The sequence below is a fragment of the Nannospalax galili genome, unplaced genomic scaffold (genome assembly GCF_000622305.1).
Source record: "Nannospalax galili isolate Female #2095 unplaced genomic scaffold, S.galili_v1.0 scaffold252, whole genome shotgun sequence".
Classification (NCBI taxonomy): Eukaryota; Metazoa; Chordata; class Mammalia; order Rodentia; family Spalacidae; genus Nannospalax; species Nannospalax galili.
The window spans coordinates 4,175,562-4,202,021 of NW_008333886.1; the positions used below are offsets into that span (position 1 = coordinate 4,175,562).

Sequence of the window (26,460 nt, forward strand, 5' to 3'; positions counted from 1 at the left end):
GATGGCAGTACACCTGTAATCCCGGCACTCAGGAGGTAAGGCAAGAGGATCATGAGTTTAATGGCAGCCTAGGCTACTAGCAACAAGGCTATCTCAAAAAATGGAAACGTGGGGGCTGGAGAGATGGCTCAGCAGCTGAGAGCACTGGCTGTTCTTGCAGAGGATCAAGGTTTCATTCCCAACACCCACATGGCAGCTAACAACCATCTGAAGCTGCAGTTTCAGGGGATCTGATGTCCTCTTCTGGCCTCAGTGGACATTACACTAGAAGGCTGCATGCAAATCTTCTTTTTTTTTTATACACAAGACCTGACATACCTGGGACACAGGACCTGGAGCATTGAGCTGAATGACCTGGAATCCTCCTCCCCAGAGACTAGCTCTCATAGTACGAGAAGGCACTATGCAAGCTGCCAAAGCAGAAAAACCCATCAACGATCCTACCCAGCTGCAAACGATCACTGATCAACTACGTCCAAAGCAGAGAAACTTAAGAATCTGCTACTGCTATCCTTAGAAACCAGTATCATATTTAAACAGTTAAAACCAGAATAAGAAGAGGTCACCAGAAAAACAGATACAAGCAGGGATGTCTTAAGCTCCAAGTTTAGATACACCACCCTCTGGTCTAAAACAGGCTAGGTTGGTCCTGCCATTCTGAGACTCCCAGAGCATAAAACAACACAGGGCTGGAAAGGGCTCAGTGGTTAAGAGCACTGGCTGCTCTTGCAGAGGACATGGGTTTGGTTCCCATCACCCTTATGGGGGCTAACACCATCCATAACTCCAGTTCCAAAGAATCGATGCCCTCTTCTGATCTCCATGGGCACTGCACATATGTAGTACATTTACATACATGCAAAACACTCATAAACATAAAATTAAAATAAATTTTTAAAAACCCAGCCAGGCATGGTGGCTCACACCTATAGTCCCAGCACATGGGAGGCAGAGGCAGGCGGATCTCTGTGAGTTCAAGGCCAGCCTGGTCTACATAGTGAGTTCCAGGACAGCTGGGGCTACAGGGAGGCCCTGCTTCAAAAAGACAAAAAAAAAAAAAATCCAATAGACCTATTTGTCCAAAGCTGTGTTTGCACTACCATTCTGAGAATCCCAAAGCATAAAACAAGAAGTGAATCTACTTGTCCATAAATTTGCACTAATAAAAATAAAGTCAAAGCACTTTTTCTACAAGGCTATTAGTAAAAATCTAGGAAACACAATTTGTGATCATCAAGAGCTTGTGCCCGTGTTCTCTATCTTTAAGACCAGGGAGTATATCTTTCAAGATATTATATAGTGTTTCTAGTTAGCAAGATAGATACAACAAACATATATTACTAGTCAATACTTAATAAATTTCTAACACATCATGACTAGTGATCTTTACTTTCAAGGTATTGCCAAGAGGGTATGGTAAGATTGCTCAACAGATAAAAGCACCTGCCACACAAGCCTAGTCACCTGAGTTCCAGCCCCAAAAGGTGGAAAGAGACTTCACAAAGTTGTTCTCTAACCTCCACACACACGCCATGTGTACCCACAGACACACAATCATGGGATAAAAAAATTAAAAATCAAGTTATTACAGGGGCTGGAGAGGTGGTTCAAGGGTTAAGAGCACTTGCTGTTCTTCCAGAGGACCTGGGTTCCATTCCCAAAACTCACATAGTGGCTCTGTCACCCTCTTCTGGCTTTTGTGGGTACTGTACACATACTAGGTATACATGCAGACAAGCAAAACACAAACACAAATAAAAATAAATCATTAAAAAAGAGATATTAAAAGAATCAAGTTACTGCAAAGAAGTATATGAAAGAGGCCCAAGGATGTAGTTCAGAAAGACAGTGCTTTCCTAGCATTTGTGAGGCCCTGGGTTCTAGCTCAAAGACTGGCGGGGAGGAGCACACACACACAAAAGGTGCAGGCAGCCTAACAGGCCACTGAGAATTCACAATTTCTACAAAAATGCCTTAGACCCTTCCCACACATGCCCCAAGGAAATAAATGACAAATCATTCAGATTTGAGAAAGTAAAAAGAAGTAGAATGAGTAACAGAAACTATCAAGGTTCTAACACTAACTGAAGAATGCACTCTAGAGACGTTTTATTCACATGTGTGGGTAGAAAGACAAAGTGTTTAAGTAAGGAAACAAAGGAGCTACAGTAGCTCCTAGGTCATAAACTCTGTTCACATTCACTGATATTCCCAGGTTGAAAACCGCAGTGGCAAATTCAAACTCAAGATCAGATCACCTACTGTAACAGAGAAAGCCAACACACTCAAGGGCCTATATTCAGCTTTACCCAAAAGCTCCCGGCTGGCACCTCTTCATGCTTATTGATCAACAGCATCCCATATATCAGCTACCAAACACTTTAACCATCACATGAATCTAGCTAATATATCTCACAGAAAGCTTTTTAAAGACATCAACAGTTCAGCTTAACAGTTATAGATAATCATACGCAAAGCTCAATGTTAGGTATTATGGGTAAAAAGGTAAAAGGTGGACTGGGCTAGAGAGAGCACTCAGCCATTAACAGTGGATAACTGCTCTTGCAGAGGACCAGGATTTGGTTCCTAATACCCATATGAAGTGACTCACAACCACCTGTAACTCCAGATCCAAGGATCTAATACCTCTTCTGGCCTCCCCAAGCACATGCATCTACACACGTGCATACATACGACATAAATCTTTTATATTAAAAAGCGGCAAAATGTGGATGTAGTCTTGCACCTCTCTGCAATCCCAGCACTTAGGAGGGTGAGGTAGGAGGACTATGAGTTCAAGGCTAACATGGATTGTAGAGTGAGTTAGTTCAAGGCTAGCCTAGGCTACAAAGCAAGATAGTCTCAAAAATTAAACACATAAAAGGCAACATATTTCCCTCACATCAAGCAGTTAGTTGACAGTTTAAATATAATTTCCAGCATAATATGACTAGGCTTTATAACAGTTTGAGAAAGTAGAAAGGAGACCCTGAGAGCAAGCAGGGTAAAGTCTATCTGAAGGACACTACCAGTAAATTATGTAAAACAAGAGAAAAAGAGTCGAAATCCAAGAAACCAAGAAAGTAGAGGAGGTGAGAAGAAAGCAGGTGGTGAGAAGATAGTAATAGGAGGTGAGAGATGCTTGATATGAATAAAAGCATGCTTTTCTTATTAAAGATTATTTTTATATATAGGAGGTTTATATTTTTTATATTTTTATATGTAGGAGGCACCTGAATGCAGGTGCCAGCTTAGTTCAGAAATGGGTGCCAGAACCCCTGAAGCTGGAGTCACAAGCAGTTATGAGCCACTGTGTGGATGCTAGAAACCAAACTCGGGTCCTCTGCAAGAGCAGTACCTGTTCTTAGGGGCTGAGCCCCCTTCTCCAGCCCATGAAGATGAAAATTACACCCCAGCCCATTCTGTAGGGGGATACTAACAGGATGAATGAATGCGGGAGTACCTCAAGCCTCACAAACTCTTCCTGAACAAGCAAGAGTTGGCTGCTGATAACAATGTCACTGAGTATCAAAAAAAGTTTTAAAATGTCTTGATGATAATTTAAGATGCCTTGGAAACATTCAAAGTAGATAAATCTAAGATGTCTGGTCACATTAGTCAAAGGCTCCAGGAAAGGTTATAGTTAGGGACAGATTTAAGAATGAAAATTCATGAGGATGGGTATGGTGGTGCACAACTCTAAACCCAGCACAGGAGAGGCAGAGGCAAGTGAACCTCTGTGAGATCATGGCCAGCCTGGACTGCACAGCCAGCCAGGGCTACAGGGAGACTCTGTTATCAAAACAACAACAAAAAAGGAAAAGCTATGACTAAGAATAAGATCACCCCCAAAATATTAAGAATAAAATGTGAAGTGGTTCAGGCATGAAAACTAGGGTAATTTAACATGTAAAAGACAAAGAGATGTTAGATTTTGTTCCTTTCTTCTTGATTATTCTTCTTTAAAAAAGTCTTTAAATTCATTTACAAAAGAATACTACACTGCATCTCAATCTCTACTGTGAAACTTCCAACAGCAACTATAAATGGGTTCCTCTGTTCTGGTTTTGAAAAATTCATATTATAGATTTTTTTAAAGTTTAATGGTTTTCTTTAAATGGTCATACTAGTGAAAACCGAGATTAAAATATTTCCCAGTGATTATTTTTAAGTACCGGTTTTAAATCAGGATTGAATCACACACATGTTTTGGGTAATCACAGGACAGAACTGAGGTCACAAAAGATGACTAATACATGGTCATGGTTAATAATAATGACATAATATATAAAAAAAAAATTCAGTTTATAAAAAATACACTAGCCGGGTGTGGTGGCTCATGCCTGTAATCTCAGTACTTATAAGACTGAGGCAGAGCAATTTCTGGGAGTTCCAGGTCAGCCTAGACTACAAAAACCCTGTCTTGAGCTCCTCCCACCACAAAAACCTCACTTAAAATGAAGTTAACAATTAACTAGCTAGTTAAATCCCAAGAGGCAATTCCTTTCCTAATTTTAGGTTTTGTATAGTATCATTACAAACTAATAAACAATACTAAGGAAAGCAAACGCTACATAGTTTCAGTACCTCACTTGTCAACCGTATTAGGAGAGCTGCAGCCTCTGAGTATTTGCTTTGGCTTTTTAAAATTTCAGCACTAAGCAATACACATCTTTCAGCCAGCACCATATTCCTAAACAAAAACAAGATAAGGAAAGACAGTCAGCATCACAGTAATACTTTGACAGTTACCACATGTTCAGGAAGATTCTGCTTACAGATTTGAGGAAGCCTGTCTTGGCAGCTGTTTACTGATCTTCACTGCTAAGACCACCCACTTTGAGTTCTAACTCAGAAAGTGTCACTTTTCCTTTTTCCTCTTAGATAGAGGCCCAAACAAAGAAAAAAAAAAGCTAAAATGATCTGTCAAAAACTTTCTACGAACTGTTTTCTCACACAAAGATCTGTCTTCATTTCTATAAACTGACAATTTAAAAATATTTTGATTATGTGTGTGTGCCCACACATGCACACACATACATCATAGCATTTGTTTGAAGGTAAAGGAAAGCTTGCTGGAGTTGGTTCTCTCCTTCCACCATGTGGACCCCAAGTATGAACTCAGGTCATCAGCAAGCACCTTTACTCGATGAGCCATCTCACCAGCCCTATTAGCCCCTTACTCCACATGTACCTGTCACAAATTCTGATCTTCTTGAAGAGAAGGAAAATTACTTCAGAGAAAGAATATTCAGCCAGGTGTGGTGGCAAATGCTTTTAGTCCCAGCACTTGGGAGGCAGAGGCAGGCCGATCTGTGTGCGTTCAAGCCTAACCATAGTGAGTTCCAGGAACAGCTGGGACTACAGGGAGACCCTGTCTCAGAAAGACCAAAAAAAAAAAAAAAAGAAAGAATATTCAAGCTTCAAAACTTCTTGAAGCTGGTTTTCTATCCTGAAGGCTGTATCTGCTATTATAATCTACAAATGCATTCCTTAATTTTTTAAAAATCATATTTTAACTATACTTTAAGTATTTCATACATGCATACAATATATTTTGATCATATTCACCACCCCCATACTCTCAACCCACTCCCTTAAGTTCTCCCCACCATATCCACCTGCCAACTTCATATCCTCTTTTCTTCTTTTCAGGAGCCCACAGAAATAACACAGGTTACTGCCAGCCCTTGATTATTTCTGGAACTTAAATTTGAGTAAGAGCTACCAAGTTTGAAATGCTGAGGACAGGACATACTTGGGATATAGGACTTGGAGCAATGGAGCTGGAACCTACTTAGAAGCCTTCTCCCTGAAGACTAGCTCTTATAGTTCTAAGGATACTATGCAAGCTGTTAAGGTAGAAAAATCAACCAATGGTCCAAGCCAGCTTTAAAGTCTAATAGCCACGACTGGCACCGCAAACTATATTGGTGCAGTATTGGCACTGTTATCTAGGGAGTAATCAACAGCTATCTAATTGGACTTAAAGCCCTTTTAGTAGCTCATGGTGAATTAATGGGAGTCATTGCACACACAGCCAAATATACATGGCTAGCAAGGTCATACATCTAGAGAAAACACTATTTCTATCATAACTCTAGACAAATATGAAATTTTTTACCATACGCTACATATGGATCCTTATATTTACAGACAAGTGAACTGCCCACCACTAATCAAAGAAGCATCTTTCTGCAACAGGTGGAAGCTATTACAGAGTTCCACAACTGGACACACACAGAGAATATATGTCTGAGAGATACCCAAACCTAGGTGATACATCTACAATGAAACCTCTACACCTAAGGCTCACAGAACATAGTGGAACAGGGGGTTGACAGCATGCTGATGCATCCCTCAACTCTCACCGCCAAGCTTCCTTATACAACAGAATGTGATGCACACAGAAGGCTACAACTGGCTAAGTTTAAGAGACTTCAGATTGTGTATCCCAAGATAGGATTCCTATTATTAAACCTCACCCACCCACAGCTCAAGGATCATTGTACAAGAGAGGGTGGAAAGATTATAAGAGTCAAAGTTGGTCCATGAACATAGGAACAGGCTTTCAGGCCCCTGGAAGTTTGCTCATGTGAACTTGCAGCAATGGAGGCATCCTGCACAAGACTCGATCAGCCAAGGGCCCAAGGTGGAGCAAAGAAAATGGGTGGCAGGCCCCAGCCTTAGCCTGGGAACCGCTGGCAACTGATTACTCCTGGGTGAAGTAGAGCAGATCTTTAAGATCTCTAGATAGGCTGACTAGACTCCAGAGGATGAACTTGCACTGAAGGACATCTGGGTATAAATGCAGGCATGGCTGCACACACCTTTAATCCCAGAACTTGGGAGACAGAGGCAGGTGGATCTCTGTGAGATTGAGATTGAAGCCAGCGTGGTCTACATCGAAAGTTCCAGGCCAGCTGTAGCTACAAGGAGACACTGTCTCAAAAAGACAAAAAAAGAAAAAAATCCTGAACAAATAGGACTTTACATGACAGAATGCTGGGGAGGGCTGGTGAGGGGGGGCATAGATAGGGAAGGGGGGTCTAAATTTAATTAAGAGCTATTGTATGAAATGCATAAAAATATTAAAGAAGGAAAAACTAGCCAACAGTTATTAGTTCTAACTGTACACTCATGGTATAGGGACCATCAACCTGTACTTGGGCAGCCTACCAGCAGCTGCACCCCAAAAGAAAATTGATTCTCCTTGCCCTAGCAGCCATCAATAGTCAAGAGCTCCTTAGTTAGGGTGAGGCCTAGGGAACCTCCATCCTCCTTTCATTTATTTTTACTTTTTTGAGGCAGGGTATCACTCTATAGCCCCAGTTGTCCTCCAACTTGCAGCAATCCTGCCTCAGCCTCTCAAGTGCTGGGATTTTACATGTGAGTCACCAAGCCCAATTATAAATACTCTTTTTGGTTTTTGCCTTTTTATTGGGGGGGGGGGGTTGAGACAGGGTCTCCCAATAGCCTCAGCTGATATGGACCAGGCTGGCCTTGATTTCACAGAGATTCTCCTTACCTGCCTTCAGAGTGCTGGTGTTAAAGGCATGCACCACCATACCTAACCCATAAAAACTTAATCTAAATACATGCAAAGGTATAAGAGACAGGATTCCATACTGTTTCTACCATTATATCCCCTTAATCCTATTAAATTATTTTAACATTCCATTTCCTTATATATAAAACAGGAATGATGGCACCTGCCATGTCACAGATTCGCTGCAAAGATTAAACAAGAACGTAAACAGGTGGTGGCAGGCAGACATTGGAGAGTAACAGCTAACTTTGCAGTTATGAACAAGGCTGTACTAGGAACACTGGTGTATTCTGAACACTAGTGTGCTATGCACACTGGTATGTTATGAACACTACTCACTACTGTATTGTGAACACAGTTGTACTGTGAACACTGGTATATTGTAAACACTGCTGTACTGTGAACACTGCTATACTGTGCACACTAAAGTATTATGAACACTGGAGTACTGTGAACACATCTGCACTGTGAACACATCTGTACTGTGAACAGTGCTGTATTGTGAACACTGGTGTACAGTGAACACTGCTGTATTGTGAGCACTAGTGTACTAGGCACAGGCTGTACTGTGCACACGGCTGTACTGTAAACACTACTGTCTTGTGCATACAGCTGTACTGTGCACACTGCTGTCACTATAGTTTCCACCTCTGGACTCACTGTGAGTTCTGCACTCTGCCTTCCACTGTATCCCTTCTACAACAGGAAAAGGAGGGGCTAGGCATGTTGTTCCAAGGTAGAGTGGCTGCCTAGAAAGAGCATAGCCTGGGGTTCAATTCCCAGCACCATGAAGACAAGTCTGGCTAAGCTTTCTAAAAAATAACTTTTCTGATGACAAATGGCTACTCAAATATTAATTTTCTCTTTGCTACTATACATAACCTTTAGTTCTAGCTTCAGATGACAGTTAAGGTTCCTAATGCTAATTCACCTCAAACCTTTTTCAAATGTGTCCCTCACCACTTTCCATACACATAAACTGACCATTAACAGCAATGCTATACATAAAGCATCCTTCTGTAATATAAGTCACAATTCCAGAAATATTTCCACAGTTTCCAAACCCAAGCACCCTGCTCTCAGGTCTACCTATCAAATATCTCAAGAGCCTCCTTCTGACAGCTATGGGCAGTTCATAGTCTGGTTAATGAGATTCTAATAGCACTCACTTTTTCTCTTCCCCCAAGTCTATTACTTGATGCTTCATATTTCTGCCTAATTAACAAGGAAATTCAAAATGGCTAATTTGTCTTGAATGTCCCACAAGATAAACACCCTCAGTATAGCACAGAATGTGCACACTACACACAAACTCATCACCCACAAATCCAAACTAAGTAGGAACTGAAAAGAGGCCACAAAACACTATTTTCATCTCAACATGTCTCTGAAATTTGAGAACTATTTATAATTGATAACATAAATATCAAATTTATCTCAAAATGAACAAAATGCTAGTGTCACCTACTTGCAGATGTCCCTGTAGGTCTGAATCGCTGTCTCCATGTAATGAGCAGGATACGGCCTAGGCGCTCCTGGATGAAGGAAGGCTGACACTGCTGCCATTTCCTACAGCAAGAAGCATAGCGTTTCAAAAGAAGAAATGTTCCTGTTTGACACTCAAAAACTTAAAACTGGAATGAAATACTGGAGGTCTCATATCACACATGTAAATATTATAGTCTAATGCAGACTCAAAAAACATATTAAGGGGGCTGGAGAGATAATTCAGCAGTTAAGAGCACTGGCTGCTCTTACGGAGGACCCAAGTTCAATTCCCAGCACCCATGTGATGACTAACAACGGTCCATAACTCCAGTTCCAGGGGAATTCGACGCCCTCTTCTCACCTCTGCAGGCATTGCACATGGGTGCACTTACATACATGCAGGCAATACACTCATACACATAAAAATAAATATCTTAGCCGGGTGTGGTGGCACACGCCTTTAATCCCAGCACTTGGGAGGCAGAGGCAGGCAGATCTTTGTGAGTTCAAGGCCAGCGTGGTCTCACATCTTAGTGAGTTCCAGGACAGCTGGGGCTACAAGGAGACCCTGTCTCAAAAAAGACCAAAAAATAAATAAACAAACAAATAAATAAAAATAAATAAATAAATATTTTAGAAATATTTTTTGAACATATTAAAACATACTTATATGCTTTTGTTTTAAAATTCTGGTCTTTGCTGGATGTGGTGGCATATGACTTTAATCCTAGCACTCAGGAGGCAAAGACAGGCAGATCTCTGAGAGGTCAAGTCCAGCCTGGTCTCATACAGAGTTCCAGGCCAACCAGGGCTACATAGTGAGAACCTGTCTTAAGGGAAAGAAAAAGAGGGAGTGGAGGGGATGGACATTATACAGTCAAGTATCATTTAATAACAAAAGTATGTCCTGAAAACTTCGTGGTGAGATGATTTTATTGTGCAGCCATCAGAGTGTACTTATATAAACAAAAATGACTACAGCATCACTAGGTGATAAACTTTGGGAAGGTTGTGCCTTTTTGAGTCAGGGTCTCCCTGTAGCCCCAGCTGGCCTTGAAATCACAGAGACCCGCCTGCCTCTGCTTCCCAAGTGCTAGAACTAAAGGCATGCAGCACCACATCCAGCCCCAGTGATAGACTTAAAGCAATAATTTTATAAGATCAACCATCATCATATAGTCAATCTGTTGTTACGCAACAAGCTGTATAACACTATATTTTTCCCATTTTATCTATTTGATAAATACCACATGTAAGTTGTTTAAAGCAAAGATATCAGCTGTGTGAAAGAAAACAGTATAGTGCCAGAAAATAAAGGTGTATTTATTATAACATTTACATTCACAACTATAAATGAAATGTATTTTAGCAGATATCCCACAATACAAACACCTTCAATATAGCAAGACTCACAGCACAGCAGACTGGAGGGTTCCTCATGGTAACCTAATACCAAATCTAATACCAAATTCTAAGTACTGGTGGGGTTGAGGTGAAGAGGAGCTTCTAACCAGTGGAATTACCAAGAAGGCGCAGGAGGAAGTAAAGCCTAGCCAGAGTCCAAAGCCAAACAATGGGATGCATGGTAGGCACTTCTCTGGAGAAATCCACGTGAAGCAAAGTGTTAATAATTTTAATTTTCTTAGAAGGAAGCCAAGGACTAGGGATGTAGCTCAGTAAGTTACAGAACACTTGAGTACCACATGTGAGGTCCTGGGTTTGATCCCTAACACCATAAATAAATGACAAATAAATACCAACCAAGGCACCGGCTGCATAAAGCATTGCTTGATCATTAAGAAAATCCTTTTTTGCCGTATGATAGCAACTGTAAGCCAAATCATAATGCTGCACCAAAAAGCACAAGTCAGCCATTTTCCTGATTTGAAGCTCAGGAGCTTCTGGTGGATACCTACAAATATAAAATAAGGAAAGGAAATAGTTTAAAAAGTATGGCCCATGACACCATCAAATATATAATGTGCAGCAAGCTGTTCAACTACCCAGAACAAGAGGAAATTTTATCCTGTTTTATAACTATTCTATCTTCAAGGAAGAATCTCAATTTTCAAAACTATTTGAAGACAAAAAGTTGCTTAGTATATTTAACTTATAATCCTGGGAACTTCTCAACACCAGACCAGCATTTTTCCCATGATCAAGTTATGAAGTAAATACTTAATATGAGGTGACTAACATTTGGATTCATTTCATTTTCCATTAAAGCAAGATTCCGTAAAAGCCAAAATTTCCTGAATATAGCCTTATCTTAGAAGAATGAGGAACAGCTTGGTGTTATGGCACATACCTATAATCCCAGCACTTCTGAGCCTAAGAAAGGAGGATTCCAAGCTCAAGGCCAGCTGGGGCAATATAGCAAGACACTCCCCCCACCAAAAAATAAAAATTTATATTTAAAGAAATTTAAAACTCATTTAGACAAAAAGGTCTATTAAGGAATACCCAATCCATCTCCATTTTCTTACAACTAGAAAAATAAGTCCAAAATAAATGACTGGGTTACGAATTTTGGGTTTTGCTTATGACCATCCCAGTCATAAGCTTTTGGCCAGGTTTACAGTACCAACCAAGAACTCATTCTTGTGGAGCAGGTATCAAATCCAATCCAAAAGCAGTTGGTTACCCCCATCACATTCATGCCACTACTGCACTGGTGAGCACAGGCTGCCTCGCAGCTCAGTTTTGCAGCATACAGGATTCAGTGCTGGGTACACCTACTCACGACTTTTCCCCCCAGTAGCCTACAGAGATCTTCTGGCTCCATGAAACCTAACCATCAGGGAGGAATTATCCAGGTCAGTTCCAGCTTGTTTTCTCTGTGTTCAGCAGTAGGGGCTTAGTTCTGGTGGGCAACCAAGAGCAATGGAAAGAGCCAATGATGTTTGGCACAAAAGTTTGTTTTAAAATGTCTAAAGTTTTATTTTAAATGTCAGGCTGGGCATAGTAGTTCACACCTGTAATCCCAATCCTAAATCAGCCTGGGCTACAAAGCAAGACTATGTCTCAAAAGAACAAACTGATTAATTAATTGAAAAGTCCAATTACAACCAGGGCTATATAGTGAAACCCTGTTTCAAAGAAAAAAAACATATAAATAAAAGATCATCTTTATCAGACCAATTAAATTTTTAAAAAGAGAAAGAAAAAAATAGTAACAGTTAGGCATGGTAGTGCATGCCTTCAAACCCAGCACTCAGGAGGTAGAGACAGGTGGATCTCTCTTGAGTTTCGGGCCAGTTTGGTCTGTATAGCATGCTCTGGGCCAGCTAGGATTATATAAGACATTGTCACAAAATAAAATTTAAAAGTCCAAATATAAGGTTTTAAAAAATATTTTTATTATTTTTATTTTATGTATTTTTATGAGTGTATTGCCTTCATATATGTGAGTGCACCCCTGTCATGCAATGCCATGGAGGTCATCGAAGAGGGCATCAGATTCCCCTGGAACTGGAGTCATGAACAGTTCATAGCCACCAGCCATGTGGGTGCTGGGAATTGAACTCAGGTCCTCCACAAAAGCAGTCAGTGCTCCTAACTGCTGAGCCATCTCTCCAGCCCCAAAATATAGTTATTTTTAAAATTGGAATTTAACTAGTCACTTTCTTAGATATCTCGAGTTTTTACCAATATGAAAATAAGTAAAAAGACAATTGTGGTGGGGTAGCTAAACACTGGAGAGAATTAAACATAGCAAAATAAATATAGTAATATTTTACTCACAGCAACCCAGACGTATTCTTCAGTTCACTAATGCTCTTTTCTGGAACTTTACTCCCACTAAACCATTTTTTAGTTGCAGAAAATAGAGATCGACTTAAACCTTTTCTTGATATTAGCTAAAGAAAAAGAAAAGACTAAATATGTTGACAAATACAAAGGCTTGAAATCTTTTATATACAAAAAAGTTTATAAAATTTCAGTCAGGCACAGTAATGCACACCTTTAATACCAGCACTAAGGAGGCAGGGGCAGGCAGATCTTTGTAAGATCAAGATCAAGTCTGGTTTACATAGTGAGTTCTAGGCCAGCTGGGACCCTGCCTCAAAATAAAAAATAAAAAGTTTTAATAGTAAATGTTTCTTGTTGTTTGGTTTTGGCTTTTTTTTTTTTTTTTTTTTTTTTTTACTGGTCTCACTACATAGCCCCAGCTGGCTTGAAACTCACTATGTAAACCAGGCTGGCCTCAAACTTAAAGAGATCTGCAGATCTGCCTGCCTCTGCCTCCAAATCCTGGATTAAAGGCATGCACCACCATGCCTGGCTGAGTAAATGTTCACTTTAGTAACAGTTTAAAAAAAAGAAACTGGTCGGGCGTGGTGGTACACGCCTTTAATCCCAGGATTCAGGAGGCAGAGGCAGGCGGGTCTCTGTGAGTTCAAGGCCAGCCTGGTCTACATAGTGAGTTCCAGGACAGCTGGGGCTACAGGGAGACCCTGTCTCAAAAAGATCCCCCCCCCAAAAAAAATATCTAACATAGGGCCAGAGAGATGCTTAGCAGCTAAGGACACTGGCTGCCTGGCTGCTCTTGCAGACAACCCAGGTCCAGTTCTCAGCACCCAGATGCTAACTCATAACCACCTGTAACTCCAGTTCCAGGAGATCAGATACCATAGTCTGGTTTCCATGGGCACTGCCTGGAGGTACACTTACACATGCAGGCAAAACACACACAAAACAAACAAACAAACAAAAAAAAGCTGTCTGGGGTTGGGGATTTTGCTCAGTGGTAGAGCACTTGCCTAGGAGGCACAAGGCCCTGAGTTCGGTCCTCAGCTCCGGGGCGAGGAGGGGGGGAGGAGCTGTCTAATATACTGAGAACCTTCTAGTGAAAGTGAGTAGGCTCCTCTAGCATTAAACAGAGCTTTACCACAGATGCCAACTTCAGTCAGCTCTCATAGCTTAGTGTAAAACAATCACAAGACCTCGCCTCCTTTAAGTGACTATTATACCACTACTCTAGTCTTAAACTTCTTCTACTGAATTTGAAAATTTACACTTTACTTAATTTGGAAATAATAAAAAAACTTAAGTCTTACCTGATCATTTAATTGCCGAATTGTTTTCTCTATATGTGGCAAAAGGCCACGAAATGTAAACTCCTGGATAAACTGTCGAATTCTGTCATGATCAGTAAGTGTTAAACAAGCTCCATGAGTTACACCAGCAGTTGCTTTCTTTGTTCCAGGTGCAGAGGAAGCAAACTTGGTATGATCTGAGCCATCAGGGTTGTTAGAAGGGTCACTGGATTGGTCCAAATGAAGTGGATGAACCCTCAAGGTATTTGCTAAGCCGTCTACTGCAAAACAGATCTTACTTTTACTCTTGGACCCAACAGAAAAGGCTAACAGTCCTACCACACTACTGAGGAATAGGTGATGAACCCTTTATCCCTGAGTCTTTTAGGAGTCACAATGTTATTAACATTTTCCCATTTAAAATTAAAAGGCTTGAGCCAGAAAGATGGCTCAGCAGGTAAGAATGTCTGCTGGTAAGTTTGACTAGATGAACTCCCTGCAAGTTGTCCACTGACCTCCATACATGGCACCAATTCAAACATACACACACAAATAAATATAATAAAAAAAATTCACGCAAATAAATCAGGAAGCAACACCACAGTTTTTGTCTGGGGGGAGGGGGATGGTAGTAAAATCTCTCTGTAGTCCCAGTTGGCCAGGAACTCACTACGTAGACCAGGCTGGCCTCTATCTCACAGAAATCCACCTGCTGGGTGCTGGGATTAAAGGTATGCACCACCACAACTATTTTCTAAATAACTGAATGAAATCCTTTCTATTAGAAGGGCAAACAAGTAAGATTTTATTGAGGAGAGTACAGCAGGGTAGGATCCTGAAAAGGGGTTGCCTTATATAATGAATTAACTTTTAAATAGCCCAACCAAGCTATAAAGATTGTAACAAGTTGCAGGCACATGGTGGCACAGGTCCACAAACTCAGCACTCATAAGGCTAAGACAGGAGGATCCTGAGTGCAAAGGCAAATAGTAAGTTCCAGAGCAATCTGAGCTACATAGCAAGACCCTGACTTGAACAAAACAAAAAAAGTTTAGAACTATCATTACGAAAACTATAATGTAAAGAATACAGTTCTCAAAAATCAGCTGAATTTAGAAAAATTATTGCATTCCCTTGCTTTCTAAAATAAATCTGGTAACATTATTCTTTTTTTTAAAATAATTATTTTTATTTTATGTGTATGAGTGTATTGCCTGCATGTATGTGAGTGCACCCGTGTCGTGCAATGCCACAGAGGTTAGAAGAGGGTTTCATGTTTCCCTGGAACTGGAGTTAAGGACAGTTTATAGCCATCATGCAGGTCCTTTAGAAGAGCAGTCAGTGCTCTTAACCGTTGAGCCATCTCTCCAGCCCCAACATTATTATTTTTATGTAATATCAATATTTTGATTGGACACGGCATTACCCTTTCCATTTTTTATTTGTGTATGCCATACTATGGGTGCCTGCATAAGCCAGAAGAGGGTGTTGGAGCCCCTGGAGCTGGAGTTACAAGCAGTTGTGAGCCACCTGACATGGTTGCCAGGATCTGAACTCTGGGTCCTCTTAGAAGAGCAGCAAATGCTCTAACCTTTGAGCCATCTCTCCAGCCTTCAAGATACAGTCTATTTTTTTCAATTTTTAAAAATTTATTTCTATGAGTGTTTTACCTGCATGTAACAGCACCCATGCATGCAATGCCCATGTAGGCCAGAAGAGGGTGTTGGATCCCCTAGAACTGGAGTTACAGATCGCTATTAGCTGTCATGTGGGTACTGGGAACCAAATCCTGATCCTCTGCAAAAGCAGTTGGTGCTCTTAATCACAGAGCCATCTCTCCAGCCCTGTATTCTCATAACACACTCTTTAATGTAAAAACAAAAGGCAGAATAAAATCAGAAGAAAAGTTAATCTTTGAGCCAGGTGTAGGGAGCATATGCCTATCATCCCAGCAGTTGGGAAGCAAAGGCAGAATTCTGAGTTCAGGACCAGCCTATGCTACAAAGAGAGACACCTGTAATCCCAGAGACTTAGGAAGCTGAGGCAGGTAAATCCCAAATTAAAGCTCAGTCTGACAACTTAAGTCAATGCCTTGTCTTAAAAATTAAAAAGGGGTGCTAAGCATGGTGGCTCACAGCTTTAATCCCAGGACTTAAGAGGCAGAGGCAGGTAGATCTCTGTGAGATTGAGGCCAGCTGGTCTACAGAGCAAGTTTCAGGCCAGCTGGGGCTACACAGTCAGACCTGGTCTTAAAAAAAAAAAACAAAAAAAAAAACCCAGAAAAGTCCAAAAATATAAAAATTAAAATTAAAAAGGAGCTGGAGAGATGCTCAACAGTTTAAGAGCACATACTGTTTTTGCCAAGGATGGGAGTGTAGTTCCCAGCACCCACATCAGACAGCTCACAACCACCTATAACCCCAGTTCCAGGGGGATCCCACACCTCTGACCTCCTCAGGCACCCGAACTCATGTGTACATACCCACACACACACACGTAGTAAAAATAATAAATCTAAAAACATAATAAAAAAGATAGAGGGTTGGGGCTGTATCTCAGGATGGAGCACTTGCCTGGCATTTGCAAAGCCCTAAATTCAATCACTAGTACTGGAAAAAAAGGGGGAAAGAGGGAAGGTGGTGGGAGGGAAAAGGAGGGAGGTGATAGAGATAGGGATGGGGACGGGGGAGGGTGAGAGAGAGATAAGAGGGGAAAAGGGAAAAAGAGAGGAAGAGGACCAGAATGGGGGTCAGGGTGAGGGGACGAGGAGGGAAGGAAGGAGGAAGGAAAGAAGAGGGGAAAGGAAGGGGAGGAAGGGAAGGAGGGAAAGGAAAGAAGAGAGAATTCCCATCTTCATCTATAGACACTAGCATGCTTTAACAATGATGTATATTTTCAATGAAAAGAGAACTTAGAGAAAGTATAACAAGACCTTTGACTTCGTTATCTATTCCATCCAATGAAAGCAAGTTACTATCAGAATTCTTATTGGAAGTCATAGTACAAGGGCCATCTTCATATGAGTCCTATCAAAATAAGATTTAAAAGCATTAGCAATTGTAATTAATCATGTTTAAAATACCACCAAACCCAGTAATACTTATGACTCCTCTGCTGAATGCTGGCTTCATTTATTTGCTGAAGCATAGTCTTTTTTCTAGTCTTCTAAATTTCTGTGCATCTTGTTCATATTCAATGAACTAACCCAATTCTGCATTCAAATGACCTCTATCTCATGTCTACTCACAGATATTTATAAAGAAACCTAAACATGCCTATGAATCTTAAGAAATAATGGCAAGGAGAATACCACCAGAGCAGGCAGAAGGAAAAAAAGAACAAGTGTAAAAATCTCCCAGGCCATAGATACAATGCTAGGTTGGAGTAGGTTTTGAATATACTTCCCAGGATGCAGAAAAATATCCAAAGCAATGTTTATTTTTACAAAGGCACTAGATTCTCCATCAGAACTCAGTAACAACAGAACACAGTCAGGAAAGGACACTGAAAACCATTCCTCCACATAGACTTAAAGAAACAAGGTATATTTAGCCTGGAATAATATAAAAGGACATAGAACTATTTTTCTGTATTTTGAACACTATCTTAATTTTAAAACCTGATAAGCCCCCCTCTCCAAATGACCAATGCACGCAAGCAGAGAACAATTTTGGTTGATTCTCAGGCTGTTCATCAACAGAACTTGTCATTTAAAGAGACAAATAAAAGCATGACATTAAGGATAATGACATTAAGTGGTAACCTTTAATGTTCTCAAATAAACCCTGGCCTTCTAGATTTCTACATTATAGACTCTGTTCTCAAACTGAGCCAGCCTGGTCTACATATTAAGTCCCAGGTCTACATATTAAGTCCCAGGCCAGCTAGGGCTACAAGGAAACCCTGTCTCAAAAAGACAAAAAAAAAAAAAGTTCTCAAACTGGACTATCAGATTTACACTCCCTTTCACAATCATAGACTGATAAACTCCAAACAAATCAAAAATTTTAGTACTGTTTCGTTTGGAGGATGGCCCTGAAAGACCATTACAAAAAAAAAAAAAAAAAACGCTGTTTCATACCAGCTGACTCTGGTTCTTTACGTGTAAAGATTTTTCCCCAACATAATCTTAAAGAAAGTCAGTTATCATTTCAATATTAAAATGAGTAAAATATCAGACACTATGTCTAGATTAAAAATTCCATATGGCAGAAAAATTAGGAAAATAAAATCTAAATAATATCTCTATTAGATCAATAATTATATAAACTTCAACTGACATTTTTAAAAACATCACATAAAGAGAAAACAATAGTCAACAAAATAGTTAACACTTCATTATCTGAATAAGCAAAGAAACTTGGCGTTTGACTTGTACCAAGTAACATACAGTATAACTCAAATGTTTGAAAGAACATGAAACTTTACACCTATCCACTTCAGCCAACAAATATAATTAACACTAGTTTAGAACTCTAGATTAAGAATGCAATAAGGATGATGCATGGGTTTGGATTTATGGCAGGCCCATCACCCTGGACCTCTCATAAGTGTCCCATGCTAGAGCAACCTGTGACTCCGAACCATTCCCTGGCCTCTGTGCCTGTAGGCTATCGGCACTGAAGTGGGTCTCACAGTCAAGAAAAAAAGAATGCAATAAGGGAGAAATAACACTTCCTTAAGAAATTCTAAAGAAAGGAAGATCAAAGGACAGTTAGAAGAAAAAGCCATCCACTTAAAAAGTATAAGCTCCACAAAGTGGGCACAGACAAGCATGTTGAAAATATAAGTCTAGGTTACTATGAACATTTGCAATGAATTAAATGGACAAGTCAAAATCCTATTCTCTACATGTTTATCCAATCTAAGTCAGTTCCAAGTATGCAATGGACTTATCTTTCAAGAAAAAGAGCAACTAGCACTCTCATCAACCTGAATAGTGCCATGCTTCATTAAAATCCGCCTTTGAGCCACTGTAAGAGCTCACAGCTGACGTATCAGAAGTAGTCAGAATACACAAAATAATAGTAAGTACATGTACTAGACTGCTCGCCACTACACAAGGCAGGTACTTTTAGAAGCAAACTCCTGTGTTAATATATATCTTTAATGTACCCTGTTCTTTATTTTCTGCTAAAACTTCACAGTGTAAAGAGAACATGTCCAGAGGCACTTCTGTCCATCACTTTAATCTTTTACATATGTGCTCGGTGACTCTGAGCTGAGCATGCCCAACAATGTGTCTATCCTTTTCTTCTAAGCTATGACTAAGTCAGGCTTGGTTATAATTAGGTTATAGTTTATATTATATATAATATATATATTAGATTAGGGTTCATCATAGCACTCCAGAGGCAGAGGAAGGTCAATCTTTGTGAGTCTGAGATCAATCTGTTTTACACAGCAAATTCCATGGCCCACCAGAGCTACATCATAAGACTGTAAAACAAAGAAAAAAAAAAAAAAACATAAAAAAATTATGACAAACTCAGCATTCTCGGGAAAGTACTCCTAATAGAGCATATGCAGGATTGGAACCACCCCATACAGATATGTCTAGGCCCCTGAATAAAATCCCTACACTTCCTTTCCCAAGCAGGGCACTGCCTTGGCAGTGACTCCAGTGTTCTCCTGAGCTGCTGCAGGTAATGCTCCAATGTTTTATGTCTTGGCTGTGCTTATTTTGGCTTTGCAAACCCCTTGCATTCAGTTTCAAAATCAGCACTTAAAAACATGTAGACTAGGGCTGGAGAGATGGATCAGTAGTTAAAGAACATTGTTCTTACAGAGAACCCAGGTTCAGTTCCCAGCACCCACATGATAGCTCATAACCTTCTGTCATGCCACTTCCAGGGGATCCGATGCCCTCCTGTGGCCTCCGTGGACACCAGGCACACATGTGGCACATAGATATACATGTAGACAAACATTCATACACATAAAATTAAAGTTTTTTTTACATTTTTAGACCTAGGTATTGCGCCCAGGCCAAGAATGCCAATACTTGGGAAGCTGAGGCAGAAGGATTGAGAGTTCAAGACCAGCCTGAACTACACAGCAAGTTCAAAGACAGTCTGTGCTACATGTGTTTAAAAAAAAAAAGAAGAAGAAAATCTACAATCATATTATCATGTCATAAAACTGAAAAACAACTTTTGTGGTTTGGTTCATTGTTTTTACATATACCTGGGTTTGAATACTATTTTTCTGGAGATACTGACTCCAAGGATCTGGTATCTGTTCATCTGATGCTCGATTTGGTGTTCGAGAATTAATTTTAAGTAAATAGCAACCCTGAGTTCCATATTTCTGTTTCATTTCTTCATAAATTGATTCAGCTCTAAAGAAAAAGAAAGGAAAAATCTTTATAGTAATCTTAAGACTTTGGACAGGATTTAGCAGACTTTAGACAACAGACCTTAATTTTTTCATATATATATGTATGTATGTATTTTTTTTAACTTCTCTTTTAGGGGGAGGGCCACAAGCCACATTGCATGTATGGAGGTCAGAGGACAACTTTCAAGAGTTGGTTTTCTCCTTCCACTATCTGTGGGTTCTAGAGACTAAACTCAGGTCCACCAGGCTTAGCTGTAAAAATCTTTACCCACTAAACATCTCACCAGCCCAAACAAGAGATTTTTATATAATTAAAAAAAAAAACAAAAAACATAAAATAGAAAATTAAGATATAAAATTTTTAGAAATTAACAATGAAAAATCATGATCCTAATTAAAATTAGATCCTACATGAAATTCTAGAAATCACCTTAAAAGTTACCAAAGTGTGTTTCATAAAATAAAATTTCCCAGAACAGTTTCTCCACAGCACAGACTACCTGTGAGCCTTCCATGGCTCCAATGGCTCTAATTTCCAAAGAGCAGCATCTAACTACACAGTAGCCCTTCTGACAACTATGGGAACCAGTCTTCACTTAGTATTACTTGGGAATATCTTTGAAAAACATTAATTAAAGTGCTAAAACAGAAAACTTTAACACCAAAAACCTCCTAGAATAGGACACAGCCTGGGAACTGTTGAGAGAATGCTCACTGCTGGGTGAGAGAGAGTAGATCTTCCTTATGATCTCTAGACAGGCTGACTAGACTCTAGGGGATGAACTTGCACTGAAGAACATCTGGGTACAAATGCTTGACCAGATAGGACTTAACATGTATAGCAGATTACATGAGGTGGTGGCAGGGGGCATGAATGGGGAAGGGGGTCCAAATTTGATTAAGGACTGTTATATGAAACGTACAAAAGCTAGATAAAAAATACTAAAAACTAAAAACAAAGTAAGGAAAGGTGAAAGCAAGCTGAACAGAAGCAGATACTGCCCTCTTACATGGACCCACAATTTCTTCTTGTGAAATTTACAGTAGCTGAATCCTTCAGCTATTTCTCAAATACAGAAAATTCTGTTTTCTCTACTTTAACTCACATAGTGAGTTCGAGGCAGCCTAGACTATAGGAGACTGTTTTAAAACAAACAAACAAAAAAAGAAATGAAAAACAACTAAATATACTAGTTGTTGGCAGATCGGATGAATTCAAATACGACAACCTAAGAAGCAAAGAGAACACTGAGAAATGGCATTCTGCTCCCAATGGGCTAACCCACTGTTCTAGTTTGCCTTCAACTGCCTTGAAACACTCTGACCAACTTAGGGAGGAAAGGGGTTTATTAACTTACATCTCCCAGGTCAAAGTTCATTGCCAAGGGAACCCAAGGTAGGAACTCAGGGCAGGAACCTGGAGGCAGGAGCTAGAGCCCAGGCCATGGAGGAATGCTGCTTACTGACTGGCTTGCTCCCCTGACCCATGCTCAGCCTGCTTTCTTACACAACATCAGCCCACCTGCCCAGGGGTGGCATCACGCACAGTGGGCTGGGCCCTCCCACACCACTCAATAATTAAGAAGATGCTCCACAGACATGGCCATAGGCCAGTCCAATGTAGGCAATTCCCCAGTTGAGGCTCCCTCTACACGCTAAGCCAGTAAAGAGTTGTAAATATTTATATGAATACAGAAATATGCATATTAATATGCACACTGAAGTACAACAAACCGAACTCTGCTCACTTTGTCAATGATACTGCTAAAAAACCTAAGATCCAGGCAAGTGAAAGGTCAGGAAGTAAAAGCACTGTCTGCCAAGCCTGACAAACCTGAGTTGTATCCTCTATACTCACAGTGGAAGGAGAGAACCAGCTCCCACAACTGTCCTTTAACCTCCACACAAGTGCTGCACACATAACTAGTGTGGTGGTCTGAAGGAGAAGTGACCCTCATAGGCTCTAGTATTCAAACATTTGATCAGTTGGTGCCACTATTTAGAAAGGGTCATAAAACCTTTAGGAGGTAAGGCCTGGCTGGAGGGAGCCAATCGCTGGGGTGGGCTTTAAGAATTCACAGCCTTATCCCACTTTCAGTTCTGCTCTCGCTCGTTCCTGTGCATGCTTGAAGAGTTGAGCACTCAGCTTTCTACTCTAGCCATCTCTGCTGCCAAGCCTCCCCTGCCATGATGAATTCTTAAGCCCAAATAAACTCTTCTGTAAGTTGTCTTGGTCATGGTGTTTTATCACAGTAACATAAAAGTAACTAATACACACACAAAATAAAATTAATTTTTTCTTTAATTAAAAATATAGCTGGGTGTGGTGGCACACGCCTTTAATCCCAGCACTCAGGAGGCAGAGGCAGGCAGATCTTTAAGAGTTCAAGGCCAGCCTGGTCTACATAGTGAGTTCCAGGCCAGCAGGGGCTACAGGATACCCTGTCTCAAAAAGAGGGGGAAAAAAAAAATTGGCAGAGTATGCTCAGCATGCACAAATGCACTAGACTCTGGGCTTGATCTCAAACAATCAATCAATCAGTTATTATTTGTATTCAGAACATGAGCAAGAAATTACTATAAAATTACATGTCACAAGTGGCATTCAGGTATCAATAGTAGGAAGCTGGTGTATGCCTTTAACGTCAGCATTCAGGAGAGCACCCTGGTCTATCTACATAGTGAATTCTAGGCCAGGCAGGTATGCATAGTGAGATCCTGTCTCAAAAGAAAAAAAGGAAAAATATGAAACAAAATTAATCTGACTCACACCTTGAAACAAATTCCAAAGCAATAAACATAAATTTTTATGTTTGTATTTCAAAAAGTCATTTTAAGAGCCAAAGAGACAGTTCAGCAGGTAAAGGCACTTGCCACCAAGCCTAATGAGCTGACTGAGTTCAAGTTCTAGGACCCACATGGTGGAAAAGGAACACCAACTCCTGCAAGTTGTCCTCCGACCTCCACACATACACTATGGCATGTGTGCGCACACACACAATGAATAATTAAAATACAATTTTTAAAAAGAAAAAAATTAAAATTGAAAAAATAATGCTTACCTCTGTTCATCACCTGCAGTTACATCATGTAAAAGCACGTAATATTTAAGTGTATTTGGGATAAACCACTTAGGGTAGGAAAAATCACTGTTGTGCTGGATTCGATGCTGTTCTTGTGACAACTTGGAAAATTGTTCCATAGGTTCAGCCTCACCAGACGATGACACCAACATGCCTTGTAAACCACACTATTAAGGAAATTATCACACCACTCCATGATAAATGCTGACCTATTAATATAAACTTTAGGGAGAAATTTTCTAGCCAGGCCTGGTAGCACAGGCCTATGATCTTAGCTATTTGGAAGACTGAGATAGGAGAACCACAAGTTCAAGGCTCGGTCTTGACTACAGCGTGTAGTCAAGGCCACCCTAGGGAACTCAGCAATACCCTGGCCCCAAATAAAAGGTAAAAAGAGGGCTGGGATTAGCTCAGGGTAAAGTGCTTGCCTAGCATATGTTATGTCCTCAGTTCAGTCTCAAGTAGATATTTTGTCAGCTAATGTTTAAGAAGCCTGACTTCACAGATTTTCACTGAAAGCCCTAACCCTTACAGATTTTTTGTCATAGGAATCATAATGAAGAACACTAGGGAATCTCACTCACCTGCACTGTCTCACTGCAGTTTCAGATGCTATCCTATTTCTTAACTTTTCTCTGAAACCTTGTTAAGAAACTAAGAAGCTGCCATGAATGGTGGCTCATGCCTGCAACCCCAGCACTAGGGAAGCTGAGGCAGGAGGATCACAGAGTTTGAAGCCATCCTGGTCCATACAGTGAGTTCCACATCAGTCTGAGATACACAGGGAGACTCTGTCTCAATAAACCAAAAGAGTTGAGGCCAGCAAAATGGCACACTGGTCAAAGCATCTGTTGCACAAGCCTGGCAACCTATCTTCAATCCCTAGAACCCAAGTAAAGGTGGAAGGAGATCCAAAGCCACAGTTATCCTCTGACCTCCACACACACACACCATGACATGTATATCTGTACACACAAATCATACACACACACACAAAGTTTTTAAAAGCCAGGCCGGGCGTGGTAGCACACCTTTAATCCCAGCACTCAGGAGGCAGAGGCAGGTGGATCTCAGTGAGTTCGAGGCCAGCCTGGTCTACATACTGAGTTCCAGGCCAGCTGGGGCTACTGGGGAGACCCTGTCTCAAAAAAAAAAAAAAAAAAAAAAAAGACAAACAAACCACCATGAAAAACGAAACTAATTGTCCATCATCAAAGTGAATAAAAATGTATTAAGCCAGGCATGGTAGCACTTGGGGGAGGTAGAGGCAGGCAGATCTCTGTGAGTTCAAGGCCAGCCTAGTCTACATAGTGAGTTCCAGGCCAGCTGGGGCTACAGGGAGACCCTGTCTCAAAAAGACCAATAAAAGAAAAAATGTATTAAAGGGGCTGGAGGGATGGCTCAATAGTTAACAGCACTGTCTCCCCTTGCAGAGGACCCGGGTTTGATTCCCAGTACCCACATGGGGGCTAACAAATGTCTGTAACTCCAGTTCCAGGGGATCTGGTACCCTCCTCTGACATCCGTGGGCAATGCAAGATATGGCTGCACCTACACACATGCAGGCAATATACTCATAAACACAAAATAAAAATAAGTAAAAGTACCAGATTGATGGAACTAACCTTATTGGATGTTTAACAGCCATACTTTGAGGTCTAAACTAATCTGGTCAGAGGGACTTAAAGGACAGGTTTTGCTCCTTGCCCTCTAAGGTTGACTAAGTTCCAGGGGACTATGGAGCATCTCTCAAAATGTCCTGTAACTGTGGTAAGTCACCTGTCCTCCTGTTCAAGGAGGCCATGGAGACCCCACCAGATAGATTTGAACCAGTGTCCAGTCTACAAAGAGGAGGGTCAACTAAGAGGAAACAGCTCATCCAAGCTTCCAAGTGAAGCTAGCCACGGGCAAGCAGGACCTTTGACTTATCTTCACATAGATGGAACTGATAAAAGGAGCCAGGAGCTCCTCCCATGTGACCCCTAAGGAACAGATTCTCAAAGGACCCAAAGTGTAAAACACTAATTGGTTCATTTGGGCCAACTGCATGGTCTTAAATACTCAAAGGGAAAGTATAACCAGAGTAAAGTCATCAGTATATTTCTTTAACAGTTCAAGGGATTACACTTCCCAGACATTAGGCTTAAATCCATATAAAAGATTATTTAGACAATTATTTCTCATTGATGATTTTGTTTCTAAGCAGAAAGTGCTGCTTGGGCTGGAGAGATGGCTCAGCGGTTGAGAACACTGGCTGTTCTTGCAGAAGACCCGGGTTCGACTCCCACTACCCACATGGCAGTTAACAAGTGTCCGTAACTCCAGTTTCAGGGGATCCAACAGCCCCTTCATTTTCTAAAAAAAGAAAGTGCTGCTCAGATGTGAGACTTCAAATCTTGGTCTGCAATAATACTGTAGTGCCCACCTGTAGCTAAGGAAGACAAGCCACTATTTCTCCCCCTATCTAGAAGCCTTTGAGAGGGAACTGACACTGATTCTAACCACTCCAACAGCTATCAAAATACCTGAAAGCAAATCCTGAATCCATCACTCTCGAGTTCAGCCTTGGAAGGCAAAAGAAAAATGAGGGGGGACCCAATAAAGGGATGCTTTTGGAAGCTCTTGTCAAGAAATCCCAATGGACTCTGATACGAACATTTGAAATTTGCCCTGTTCTGACTTTTTTCTGATTCCCTGTCTAGAACTTATAATTCCAACTACTCTTGCCTTTACTTCTCCTTCATATCATCTATTCACCAGCCAAGGAATGTCTATTCTCCCTAGAAATAAGAGTTATGCAATTTGGGAGTCTTTTAGATAGACCCACTGAAGGGGTACCCCAATTGCCTCACCCTGTTGTCTCTGTTCAGCAATGGAAGAAGCCAGAGCAGTCTGCATCCCGATTACCTACTGACAATTTGGGTAACCTCTTCAGGGGATGGTGTGATAAGAATAGGAGGTA

At 40.7% G+C, this 26,460-nt stretch overlaps 1 protein-coding gene and 1 non-coding gene across 2 annotated transcripts in view; one reads left to right on the forward strand and one right to left on the reverse strand.

The window, feature by feature from the left end:
• The window catches only part of Trappc8 (trafficking protein particle complex 8), an 86,008-nt gene that overhangs the window by 44,218 nt on the left and 15,330 nt on the right, over nt 1-26,460 (reverse strand). The window contains exons 4-11 of the mRNA XM_008828858.3: nt 23,478-23,652; nt 20,263-20,416; nt 17,009-17,102; nt 14,098-14,357; nt 12,782-12,897; nt 10,799-10,949; nt 9,018-9,118; nt 4,588-4,693 (exon numbers count right to left, since the gene is read on the reverse strand). Of these exons, the coding sequence (XP_008827080.1) occupies nt 4,588-4,693; nt 9,018-9,118; nt 10,799-10,949; nt 12,782-12,897; nt 14,098-14,357; nt 17,009-17,102; nt 20,263-20,416; nt 23,478-23,652 (1,157 nt within the window). The remainder of the gene's footprint in view (nt 1-4,587; nt 4,694-9,017; nt 9,119-10,798; nt 10,950-12,781; nt 12,898-14,097; nt 14,358-17,008; nt 17,103-20,262; nt 20,417-23,477; nt 23,653-26,460) is intronic.
• On the forward strand, nt 18,579-18,715 carry LOC115069569. The gene has a single exon (XR_003848821.1). It is a non-coding gene; the product is annotated as a small nucleolar RNA SNORA42/SNORA80 family (small nucleolar RNA).